Source organism: Erythrolamprus reginae, chromosome 1 (genome assembly GCF_031021105.1).
Source record: "Erythrolamprus reginae isolate rEryReg1 chromosome 1, rEryReg1.hap1, whole genome shotgun sequence".
In the NCBI taxonomy this organism is placed as follows: domain Eukaryota; kingdom Metazoa; phylum Chordata; class Lepidosauria; order Squamata; family Dipsadidae; genus Erythrolamprus; species Erythrolamprus reginae.
Window position 1 is genome coordinate 337,730,885 of NC_091950.1, and position 13,394 is coordinate 337,744,278.

The 13,394-nt window shown below is 41.1% G+C and overlaps 1 protein-coding gene across 1 annotated transcript in view; it reads left to right on the plus strand.

Annotated features, from left to right (window-relative positions):
• The first annotated feature begins 8,100 nt into the window (after positions 1-8,100).
• The window catches only part of RYR2 (ryanodine receptor 2), a 279,326-nt gene continuing 274,032 nt past the window's right edge, over positions 8,101-13,394 (plus strand). Inside the window, exon 1 of the mRNA XM_070734013.1 lies at positions 8,101-8,503. Coding sequence (XP_070590114.1) covers positions 8,456-8,503 — 48 coding nt within the window. The 5' untranslated portion in view covers positions 8,101-8,455. The remainder of the gene's footprint in view (positions 8,504-13,394) is intronic.

Here is a 13,394-nt window from a genome sequence, read left to right on the forward strand (position 1 = left end):
TCTGATGAAGGGAAATTTATGTAATTTATGTTAATTATATAATTTTAATGAAGCATACTTATTACAATAGCCATCTGGTTCAGGATACTTTACCTCAAAGTATTTTTTGAGATAGAACAGGTTTTCCAGACTTAATGTGCAATGACATTATTCTGCTCTGGTTCCTACAGTTAAGAGATCTGAAATCTTTTCCCAGAACTATCTTTAAATGCAGCATGAAACTTACCAGCTCTTAGATTAATTCATTAAATTCTTACCTATTTTTAGAGCTCCTGTACAAACATTCATTATGCAAAGTTCATTATGTTACTGTTTTTTTAAAAAAAATTGTAATAGGGTATTCTTATAAATGTAATCAGCAAAATTTGTAAAACTAAAATTTTAATGTTGATGAAGAGTAACAATAATCGTATTTTATTTCATCACACTGAGTGAACTGTGTTGAAGTATATTATTGTCATTTCAATGTATAATAAAGAGGTTTCTCTTTTCTATTAATTGATCTGTTAGCTTCCCTCCTCTAACTTATTATATTTGTGTGATCGATCAATATTCCAGATTCTAAGAGATCATTCATTGCTTGTCTGTGGGTGAATTAATTTCCCCCCCTCTGAAACTAATTGCCACATAAACTGCTTTTAAATGATGAATCACCATTTCAGTTTCTTTTAGTACACTTAGTACCATTAAGTCTGCAATCTTATACCAAGCTTTCTGAGAGTAATAAAGCTTTAGTACAGTAAACTATTCTGAGACAGAGAGAGGGAGAGAGAAATTGTAGTGGTTAAAATGCCACTTTAGATGCAGAAGACTGCAGTTCAAATCTTACTAGTAGGGTTTCTTGGGCGATAACCCCAAAATGCTTCACTTGCCTACCTCAAATATGACAGTGACATGAACTAGGAGAGTCATGCTGACTTGGTTGTCGTGCAGATTTACAAGCTCTGACTAAGATGCTGGGGAACCAGGACCATCTGAGGGTATGTGGGCTACTGGAAGAAATCATACATGGGAATGATAGAGTGATACAACAGCAGGCCTAATGAGAAAGGATATATAAAATTATGAGGAAACTTATGGATGTATAGAAGATTTGCATTTACAGTAACTGAGAAACAGCTACTTACACAATGTTTCAATACAGTAAACAGGAAGTTGCTCTCACAACTTTGCACCAGCTACATATTACATTCCATATTCAAGGAGAGCCAGAAGAACAACTGGATGTGCAGACAACACCTGAAGCTAAAATGACACTACCATCCTTTATGCTACAGAGCACAGCTTCTGATACCAGTTAGCAAGACTCAGTGGAGAAGTACCATTAGATAGTATGCTAAAAAATGCCAATAACGCCTTTAAAATAATCCCTACCACCACCATAACATAAACCATAAACTGGTATATCGTACAGCTGCTATAATCCTGGGTATACTTGGCTATATGATCAAGAACAGCAATACATAACCACCACCACCTCCAGAACGCGAGGTTAGAGCATAAGATCAAGGTAACTTGGGGAGAGGTTAATCAGTTTACAATTACAGGAGGATGTAAACATTAAGGGTATGTCTTGGCTACTGGAAAAATACAAAGGTCTGATTCCATCGTAAGCCCTAGAGATTGCTAAACAAATGCTTACAGAACTGGCTATTAGGCCAGTTAGAGGTAGACGCCAAGATGATAAATAGCCTATTCTCTAAAGTTTCACCCAACAACTGCTGCACAGCCATCAATAGAAAAACTGAATAATATTGCATTGCATATGAGAAAAAGAGAAGTCACCTAACACTAGTAGAAAGTGACTGCAGGACCTGAGAACAAGCTTCAGCAACCTCCCAGAACAAGAACCTGTCACCATCAGCAGCAAATATCCAGCAGTGAGTCAAGAATATCAATGTCAAATTTACAACAATGCATGAATGCCTAGATGAACCAAATGCTACCGTAGCAGCAGGTTCCCATCCAATCTGGCTAACTCAAAGGATAGTTCATGAAAGACACTCCATAAAGGAACAGCACTGGCCAATTACTGTCCAATAACCTGTTTCCCCACAACTTGAGATGTCTTATCAGGCATTCTAGTTGCTAAGCTACATGATCATATGGACAGTACAGTTCAGAAGGGTATTGGGAAAAACACCAGAGATCAAAACACCAATTACTTGAGCAGTTGACCAAGACTCAAAGTCTAAATAGGCCAATCTGATACATCCTAGATCAGTGTTGGAGAACATTTTTGGCACTAAGTGAAGTGTGTGGGAGCGCCAGAAACCGGAAGAACAGTTTCCTGGTGCACTGAGCTTCTGTTGTCTGGCGTGCGCATGCGTGCTAGTCACCTGGTCGTCCAGTTTCCAGTGTGCATGCGCACACAAAGACCAGCTGGCTGGCACGGAAGAGCAACAGGTGATGGCTGGAGTGCCCAGAGAGATGGTTCTGCATGCCACGTCCGGCACTTATGCCATATGTTCGTCATCATGGCCTTAGATTGACTACAGAAAAGCCTTCAACTTAACGCCACACACATGGATCTATGAATGCCTGGTGCTATATAAAGTCAACAGGACACTGAGGACCTTTCTCAAGAATTCAATGGAGCTGAGAAAGACATCGCTAGAAGCCAACTCATGGAAACTCATAGAAGTGGCCAACAAGTGCAGCATAAAGCAAGGTGATAACAGCACATGCAGCCTCCTTTTGCAACAAAGTTTTGCCCCTTCAGCCATATAATTACAAGGAGTGGATATTGATACAAATCCAAGAGTGGAACTACCACCAGATATCTCCTCTATCAAAGTAAGAGTAAATAATAGATCTATTCACTGATCTAGTAGACAGAGATTTACAGCAAGGACACAATTTGGACTGGAGAAGTGAGACTGGAGAAGTCAAGAGGGAAAGTCGCTGATGTGGTGGGAACTACCAGTGGGTCAAATAGCCGACATTTAGGCTAGGTACAAGCAGCTTAGGAACCAAGCAGACATACATGGTAACCACACAGACATACAACCTAGGTACAGTCATATGGGAACCATGAGGGGGAGAACAAGATCTATGCCATCAACATGATGTATGCCATTGTATACTGTGCATACTATTTCCTATTTTCTTTACAAAATGTCCAATTATTAAAGAAATCAGTTGAAGTAATTTGCTATTTTCTGACATTTAGTAAAAACATTTTTCATTTTTTTCAAAACACACCTACAATGGGTATTTAAGAGGAAAAGGGATGTATTTGCAACAATAGTCATTTGAATACCTAGTCTTTGCCTCTCTTAGGATGTTTTAAGAAGTGAGTAACTTTCAAAAGATGGAAAACCAAAATCTTGTTGGACTTCCAAAGGGCTTTAAAGAGAAGGCCCTTCACTGGGGACACTGAGGATTAATCTACCATCAGGTTATACTGCAAGAAGAGGATGTTTCTTTTTTATATTATTGTTTTAAAATTTTGTTGCTATTTGGAGTTAAATGGCACTCAACACATGCATGACCGCTTGTTCAGTGACTGTTCAAAGTTGTGATGGCACTGAATGGAGGAGACATGAGGGGACATCCCTCTGAGCACATGACTGTGATTTGGGCCCTCGATGTCTGGCTTCAGTTGCAATTTTGTAGCAAGCTGTGGTCTATGTAGTTTTTGATGTTCCATGTGAGCTTCCCACAAACAAGTCAATTGGGAAACTGGTAGGAAATCACTCTTGCTGTTTTTTGCCTGCCCATGCTCCCCGGTGGCTGCCTATGGGTCCCATGTACCTCCCCCATTCTAAAGCATCTGCTTGTGCACCTGCCATACCATTCCCATCTGGCCTACATGTGTGCAGCACATGTAATATTTAAGAATAATAGCTGAGATGAATAGCTGAGATGAACAAGACAATTTGTCCATCTTACTCAATATGCTGTGTCCTACAGTGACAAACCAGAACAAGATATCCCTCCTCTATTAGCAGCTGGCATAAAAGACATCCCAATTGAGCTTCCAGCCATCAAACTAACAGCCATCAAGATTCAATAACCATTGACAGCTCAATCCTATTGAGTGGCTTTATACATTTAATAAACAATCCTAGGGCAGGCCGAAGGGATGAAAGATCTATCACAATGCAAACTGTCATTCACACAGATGTGTCCAATACTGAGATGCAAGTAAAACGGTGCCGTTTGCACTGTGACAATATGATGCATCGTTTTATTTATTCTTAAAATTTGATCAATTTGTATTCTGCTTTATTCAAAAAACTAACTCTAGGTCAATGATAGCGAACCTTTTCTCCTTGGGTGCCGAAAGAGCGTGCGCATGCACTATTGTGCATGCGTGAATGCCCACACCATAATTTCGCCTGCGGAGGGCGAAAACAGCTTCTCCCACCCCCACCCCCTCGAGGCCCTCTGGAAGTCACAAACGGCCTGTTTCCCAACTTCTGGTGGACCTAGTAGGCTTGTGTTTCGCTCTCCCCAGGCTCCAAAGGCTTCCCTGGAGCTGGGGGAGGGTAAAAACACCCTCCCCCATCCTCTCGGAGGCTCTCTGGAAGCCAAAAACACCCTACCAAAGCTTCTATGTGAGCAAAAGAAGCTGGCTGGCACACATATGCATGCTGGAGCTGAGCTAGGGTAACGGCTCACGTTCCAGCAAATATGGCACCACGTGCCACCTGTGGCACCTGTGCCATAGGTTCACCATAACTGCTCTAGGCAGCTTATAACAGAGAGTTAAATAACAGTACAGTGATACCTCTACCTAAGAACGCCTCTGAAGGCAAACAGCCCTCCCCCAGTGGGCCGACCTCCAGGGAGGCACAGGGTGCCATAATTGCCACATCAAAATGAAGCAATGGAGAAAATTTTCTCAATGAGACGACCTTGATTGTATTGAGATATCTCCTTTTATTGTATTTCACTTTTCCTGATGTGGTACAGAATAACCAATTCGCGAACGCCACATACATTAAGCCATCCCCCAACTATCATTCACTCATGCGCTGTATAAGGAAACCTCCTCGTGACTTCCCTATAGATAATTAATGGAAGCTCCATTCATTGCTTTTTCCTGGATTGTGTGTTTACTGGTGATTAGCAAAGGAATGAAAGTAAGGCATATATTTCCTTATATGGAAGTTAGCTATACGTTTTCTTCATGCTGTATATCAAGTTAATTATTTTCCATGTGGTCATGGATTCTGCAGCTTGCTTACTCAGCCTGGATTTTGCTTCCTTTCGATAGAGGAAGAATAAGGTTAATACAGCACCCATTAGGCTAAAACATCACCCTTCAGCAATATTCCATCCCAAAGTTCAGTGCCTAAAAACCTATGATTACAACTTGCCTCTACTTATGAACTTTTCTACATACAACCTGGTGTTCAAGATTTTTTTTGCCTCTTCTCAAGAACTATTTTCTACTTACAAACCCAAGCCTCCGAAATTGTAACCAAAAAAGGCAGGAAGAAGTCTCCGTGGGGCCTCTCTAGGAATCTCCTGGGAGGAAACAGGGCCTCCACCCTTCCTGTGGTTTCCCCAATTGCACGCATTATTTGCTTTTACATTGATTCCTATGGGGAAAATTGCTTCTTCTTACAAACTTTTCTACTTAAGAACCTTGTCACGGAATGAATTAAGTTCGTAAGTAGAGGTACCACTGTACAATCATAAACAATAATCTCACGGACACCAGAACAAGATCTACTAACAATTTAAAAATACAATCTAATTTACCTGGGGAACATATTATAAACCACCTAACCCACTGTCTGTTGGAAGAGCCAGATATTAGAAGCTCCAAGTGTACTCTTGATTATAATTTAGTATGATGTCCATTTTGCTAATTATCATGAGAATCATGTAAGGCTAGGCTGGTGCTGAAATGTACTAGATGAGAAAAATGTACAATTTCAGTAAAAAAGCAGTTAGCTGAGCCTGGAAGGACTCATTTACAGTGTCTTTGTCACCTACTTCCATCCTAGACAAAGATTGGCAACAATGATCTATACAATAAACTCGTAATTTCCTTACCGAATTATGGCAATGCATAAAACTAGTGTTTCACTACAATGCAGCCTGGAAGCTTCAAATATTGCTGAATGCAGGATAGCTAACAGAAGTTAAATGGAGCGGCCAGGTTGAATTGCATTACAATGATTGATGGGGCAGCACTGCCATAAGTACTTGTTTTCAAGCACAATGAAAGGTGCTTATTTTCAAAGACTAATGGCTAGTAAGCAAGAACTTGAGGGAAGCACCCTCCTATATAGCAGTCTGCCTTTCTTTTTTGGGATCTGGTGATCTCCCTTCTTCAAAATCGGACTGTGATGAAACAACTGGCTGCCTTTGCTTTGCCCCAGGAGAAGCTGCACAGCCTCCCAGAAAAATGCATTTGAAATTTGCTTTTTAAAGATTTATATCCTGCCCATTTTTCCATTTATACCTCAATAGGGCAAACCTATCTAACTTCCTCCTATTTTTCTGACAACATCTCTGGTGAGGTGAACTTTGGGCAAGTGACTGGCCCAAAGGTCATCTAGCCGATATTTCATACCTAGGATTGGACTAAAACCCAAGTCACCTGGTTACCAGCCAACCATTTAAGCATTACACCAAAATTGCTATTTTTTAAAAAAAAAATATTTTGGAGAAGTGACCATTACAGTTCTGATACACTTTGGAAGCCAAAAGCAGCTCAAAGCATCGTGTCAAGGTTCCAGGCAACATCTAAACTAAATCAGAATAGGAATCAAAGTACTCCTCAAAGTTCCAATTTATTTCCAGAGCCATCCTGACACCTACACCGGGATACCTGGATCTGAGTTTCCCACTGTGTTGAAAGTTCACATCCCTTGTCCCCCACCCACAAACTTGTTATGTTGCCCACTCAGATTGTGCCAGCGTGGCCAACCCTTCTTTCACTGGTGGCGCAGTGGGTAGAGTGCAGTACTGCAGGCCACTAAAGCTGACTGCTAGATCTGCAGGTCAGCGGTTCAAATCTCATCACGGCTCAAGGTTGACTCAACTTTCCATCCTTCCGAGGTGGGTAAAATGAGGACCCGGATTGTGGGGGCAATAGGCTGGCTCTATTAAAAAGTGCTATTGCTAACATGTTGTAAGCTGCCCTGAGTCTAAGGAGAAGGGCGGCATAAAAAAAAATTAATAGATATTGTAGATAGATAGATAGATAGATAGATAGATAGATAGATAGATAGATAGATAGATAGATAAAGGTGAACCACTCGAAATAATTTTTTGTGGCTGCATATGTGCCCTCCCAAAATCACCCTTCCCTAGTTCCCATAAAGATCAGATCTTCTATAGATAATGTGGCTAGCCCTTAATTTATCACCAACTTCAGCATCGTCTTGCCACATTATTACTTTTGGAATAGGTCTTCTTTTGGTCACTTATTATTGAAAGGTCTTGGCCATCCAACTCCAGTGGACTCTGGACGGCTAATAACAAACAGCTGTTGCTGCCATTATCCTGGCACCGTAGTGCTATTAGTAGCAGACGTGGTGTTACTCACAGTATCATCAGTCGGAAATCCATCGGACCGCGATTTCTAGATTTCAACAAATGACCAAAGTCAAGTCTACCTTCGTCCCTTTGGTGCCACCCAAGCGAAAAAGGCCGTGAGCAGCATACGGCTTTAACCTGACGGTTTTCTACCTGTCGTGGAGGGGCGCTTTATGACAACCCCCCTAAATTAATCGGGTGTGTGTGGCTCTTCTTGGCATCCCACCTGGGGGCTCCTCCTCCTCCCTAAGGAGATTTGGTGACCACTCCATCAAAAGTGTGGCCGGGCTCGCCGCCCGCCCGCCCGTCCCCCTCGTCGTCGTCCTCCGCCGCACGTCAACATGCAGTTCTTTCTATGCGCCTGGCGCGCGTCTGTCTTCCACACTCCTTCGGCGCGCGCGCGCGCGCGCCACAGGGTGTGGAGGGAGTGGCTTTTTTGGAAGCAAGCGCGCGCCTGCGCGAGCCGACCGGCCAGCGAGCGGCGCTGCGCGCTTCAGGTTTGCTCTTTTTTTTTTTTTGCAGGGACGAAGTCGGCTGCGGATCACCTGCAGTAGTGGGGGAGCCACTGGGAGCTCCACCCACCCCCGCTGTCCCTGTTCCTCGCTGTAGTTCTCCTTCCCCCATGCATTTGCACCGAGGAGCCCCGGCTGAGCTGCCGTTCTGCTGCAGAGAGAGGGAGTGACAACACGCGGTCGGGGCTAACCGACACGGCTCATTGGCCGCTCTCACTTTCTTTCCCTTACTAAAAAGGTCCAGTTCGGCTTGGGAGCCTCTCGCCCGGCTGCGGACAGCATCCTCCTCCCCACCCCACTCCCTTCTTCTCCTCCTCCTCCCGCTTCCGTCCCGCAGGAGCGCCTCTCCTCTTGCAGTTCCTCACCACCTGCCAGCCCGGGCTCCGGAGGCGGCAGCAGCAAGCAGCAGCGCCCGGGAGGCGCGAAGAAGGAGAAGCGCCATGGCTGAAGCGGCCGAAGGGGAAGACGAGATACAGTTCCTGCGAACTGTAAGCACTCGAAAGCGCTTCTCTTTTCCTTTCGTGTTTGTGTGTGTGTGTGTAGGGGGGGGGGGGCTCCGTGTACACTTCGCGCGCATTTGCTGCTTAGGCTGGGACGGCGGAGGCGAAGGAACAGATGGCTCGCGCGGCCGCCCGTGGCTAAGCGGGGAGACTCCACGACTGAGGGTGCGGTGGGCGGGCCGGGTGGGGAAGCGAGACCGTCTGGGGATATATCGGAGGTGTATGTGTGTGTACCGCATTAAGAGAGTTCACGAATTGAGGCAAACGCTCCGTCTCGGCTCTGGAATTCCTCGAGAAGTGAAGCGGGGACGGGCTGAGGAACTGCAAACCTCTCTCCTCCCCCCATCCGCCCCTTCTCCCTCCCCCCCGGCTGGCTCTACAATATTGTGGGGGGCGGGGAAACCTGGCCGAGGAGTTTTTAATGGCCCCTGCTGTCACCTGTTCTTAAAAAGAGTGACCAGGGGCGGATGAGTAGGATAGCAATAGCGTTTAGACTTATATACCGCTTCGTGGTGCTTTTTACAGCCCTCTATAAGCGGTTTACGGAGTCAGCCTATCTCCTCCCAATGACCTGGGTCCTCATTTTACCCGCCTCAGAAGGATGGAAGGCTGAGGCAACCTTGAATATTAAGAAGCAAAACTCTGGTCTGTCAGGTGTTGGGACCTCCGTGAAGTAACATCCCCTAGGGGTGATGCTTTGGGGCTGCCCCCACCCCACCATGGGCTTCTGAAATAGATATTTTTCTCTATGTCTCTCAGAAGAGCAGTCAGCACACGCTCGGGTCCGTCCCCTGTCCCCCTCCCCGTTGAGAAAACCTGGACTGCCTAGAAAAGCCCTTCACACCCGAGGTTTTGGCATGGATGGCACCCCTCGCTCTCTTCAGGGTGGTGTGGTGGTGATGATGTGGTAGCGGGATGGTACTTTTTATCAGGATGCTGCAAGGGGGCAAAGCGACAGTATCTCTCTGTTTATTTTCCCCCCTTCCCGCCCTGAGGTCTTCTTGGGACGCTTCCAGTGGTTGAACTAGTCATTCCTTTAATTTTGCAGTCATCCTGCCTCACGTGTGGGGATTTTATCAGGGATTTCATCAGGGATTTCTGGACGTCTGGTATCATTTCCTTACACTGGGGAGGGTGGGTAGAGACATATTAAAAAGAGAGAGAGAAAGAAGGGAAAAATAGCTTTCACAATGCCTTTCCATTGGTAGGGGCAAGGAGCTGTTCTTTTGGAAAGCCTCCCCTCCATGTGTCTGGTCTTTTTCATTCTCACCTCCTTAAGTGCTTTACAAACCTGTGAAAATGTATGCCAGCTGTCCAGGAACAGATCGCTTCATAGGTGGACTCCCAACTGAATATATTTCCTTGGATCTTCTTCTCCTTCTCCACCCCACCCCCCCATCAAAAAATCTTCTATGTACTGCAGATATTTTACCAAAGCAGCAATGCTGAGCCAAAAGCTGCAACAATACCTCATCTCCTGACAAAAGCAAATAATAGAAGGGTTTACGTAAAGAGGAGCTTTTCAGATCTTGTGTATGAGTTTTAGTTCTATATTAAGCAATTTGAATTCTTCAACTGAAAGCATTTAAAATGAAAACCATCAATGCTTTTGGGGAATGTGCGTTTAAATAATACCTGTTTTTGTACCAAAAAAGAGTCAGAGTTGATATTTTGATTTCAGTAAACTTAACAATGTGGTAGAAATGGATGTTTTAGAAGATATATAAATATATTTTTATAGTTAGGGAATTTATGATTGATATAGAGACATTGGGAATTTGGGTTGCTTTTAGAAGGATGCCCTAGTATAATAGTATGAACAGATTCAGCTATTTCACCTTTTTGTCCTTGAAAAGTTTTCTTTTTTTTGTATTTGTCTGTGAGTGTGTAAAATAACAACAATAGAGCAGTGAGAAAATGAACAATTTACAAGTGGAAGATGAAGTAATATGGATGGATGTAAAAATGTCTGCATGAAGTGGTGCAATTAATCTATTCAATTCCCAACTGGAAGCACCTTGTGTAATAATATTGCATTTCTTATATAATAAGATCTGATCCTAACAAGTGGGTGTGAGAAAACTATGAAAAAGAAGACCCTCTCCCCCACATTCTCAAAGCTATCTTATTGGTGTTTGGATTTTCTCAATATATTGCAGTAACTACAGGTACTAATAAAACCAGCTTGATCAGGAGGCTATTTCTCATAAGTTATTGTATAATATCAACAGAATGAATATCAGATGAAAAACTTTTCTCAAGCTAAAGATGACTCCTCCTAGAAATTTGCTGAACCTATAGAAAAAAATGTAGGGCGAGTTATGTTACTTTGATTTGCTTAAATGTTCTGGAAAGTTCATGCAAAAATTGGTGTCTAGAATATTTAAGTATAAATAGAATATTCCTGAGATGGAGTTACAATATTTGAATTCTTACCAGGGAATAAGATAGTCATGTTCAAGTCACAGCTAATGACTTGAGCATATAAAAGCAATGTTTGAAGCGATAGCACTTGAGAGTAAAAACATGTTACGTAAACTACTGTTCAGATTATGCATATTTTTCTGGAAATAAAGGTTTAGAAATCCTAGGCAGGGATTATCTTTTTAAAATCCTCAGACTGTTTTCATTGACAACATTAATGACCTTGAAGAGGGCAAATTATAAACGGGAAGATTTTGATATAGCCTGTATAAAAGTAAATCCCAAAACGTTATGGAAGGGCTGCTGGTTTATTTCCTTTCTTTAACCTTGCAGTTTATTGCTGCGTCCCATTCATTTTTTGAAATGTATCAGGAAAATAATGGTTATATTATTATTATATTATTATAATATAATATTTTAAATCAGCATGCGAACAACACTGCAATAAAATGCAAATTGTTTGTATTTTCCTTTTGTATGTTTCTTAAATTCTAAATCCATGATTTAATTTTAGGAGCTTTGATTAATCAGCTGGTTCTCAATTTTAATTTACCTTTGGCGTTGAATAAGTTAGCCATTTTTATTTTTAAGCCACAACCCTATTCTGATTAAAAACCAGTCACTTAAGTGAATATGAATTTCAAAATACAAAATGCTTGTTGCTCATAAAAGAGTGATACTAACTTTATGTGAACAAATTTAATTATTAGGCAAGAATTTTATTCTAGAATGTGTTCTCAATATTACATATGCATGCAATTGACTGTCCAAGCAGAAAGTAATTTTGAAGAATTATATTTACCTGCTTTTCTCCCTTCTGTTTCTCATCTAAACCAGTTAGCTAGTAAAATAGATAAAAGTCTTAAAATTACTTTTGTATATTTTAGTATATTTTATATAAATGAAAGAATATTGAAAATACTTTTTCAGTATTTGTAAATTTCCCCAAGATGTCAAGGTCCTCTTCAAAAACAATGTACAAACATCATCATATAGTTAGTATACTCATTTTGTGTTATGGAGGAGTTGATTCACTCTATTATTCTCTGTCTCAGCCTCTGATTTCCCCCATTTTTTAAATTGTTATCTCTTTTTTAATGCATACAGTGAACTATAGATATTCCAGGTGCAGATTTGTGACTCAGGTTATTTTATCAAATATAATCACTGTCTGATTTCGTTTTCTAAGTAATTGCACACTTATTTAATTGGATCCAGAAGATTGAAGAGTTCTCTAGAATAAGTTTAAGAAAAAGAGGAATATACCCTCCCTTGTGTGAGTTGGACACCTCCTCGTATAATCTAGTTAGGATTGCATATAATTCTGAGGATTGAGGGAATGATGCAGAAAAATTATACTGCTAGTGCCTTTGCAATAACTATAGATTTATGTTATAAAATAAATCATAATATCAGAATGAAGCTGATTTAAAGAATTGTCTTTCTCTTTATTAATAAAATAAACAGCTTACAAACTTTATAATGTATAACATGAAATAACTTGAACATAATTTTCTAGAAATGTTTATTATTTTCTAAATGAACTGATAAATTGTTACTGTTGGTATAAACTCTGAAGTTTATTTATTTATAATTTAGATTTTTAAGGGTGCACTAAGCCTAGTAGAGTGAAATTCTGCTACCACTACAGAGCTGCCTATATTGTATTTTGTGAGAAAACCTATACTGATATGAGTTCTGTAAGTGCACCCTTCTAGACAATACTACACAGATCTTTGGAAAGACTGTCAAGCTGCTAATATAGTGCAGCCTTTACAGTGACACTACTGAAGAGATTATCCATGTAGTGTATTTAGAATGGTTTAGTGCGTCAGTCCTGGATAAATGATTTGTGCATTCTTCTTAAATTGCATTTTACCTTTGTTCTGTAGGAAAGACAATCCCAGTTGTTTTGTTGCATTTCGAATTTTCTTGCTTAAAAAAATCTTAAGAGAATTAATTTTATCCCTTGATATTTCCTACTTAACCAAAGCTAATGCAGCAAAAGCTAACAGCAATTTCATTGGTTAAATCTGGTCTTTTGTGCAGGACATTTGTGAGTCAAGTTGTATGCATGAATGTTTTTCAAATAACTTATGGTAGTTAGTAGGATGGAGGAGTTAATTTATTGTAGTCTCAAGACTTTTTAAATTGAACTGTTATCCCACAGTGAATGTGTATAATTGAGACCAGTTCTGTGATGATGTCTTGGAGCATGTGACATCACTGTGTTTGTTTCAGATTTCTATGTTGAATATGCCCATCCAATTTAGGATTTAATTGCATCACTGGTATATCACTGTGATCCTCAGATGCCCCAGAATATAATGATAAAAAGTGCATTCACAGTCTGTCAAATTTGCTCACTCATACTAGAATTTATTTATTTATTTATTTTATTTTATTTATTTTATTTTATGATTTGATTTGATTTGTATGCCGCCCCTCTCCGTAG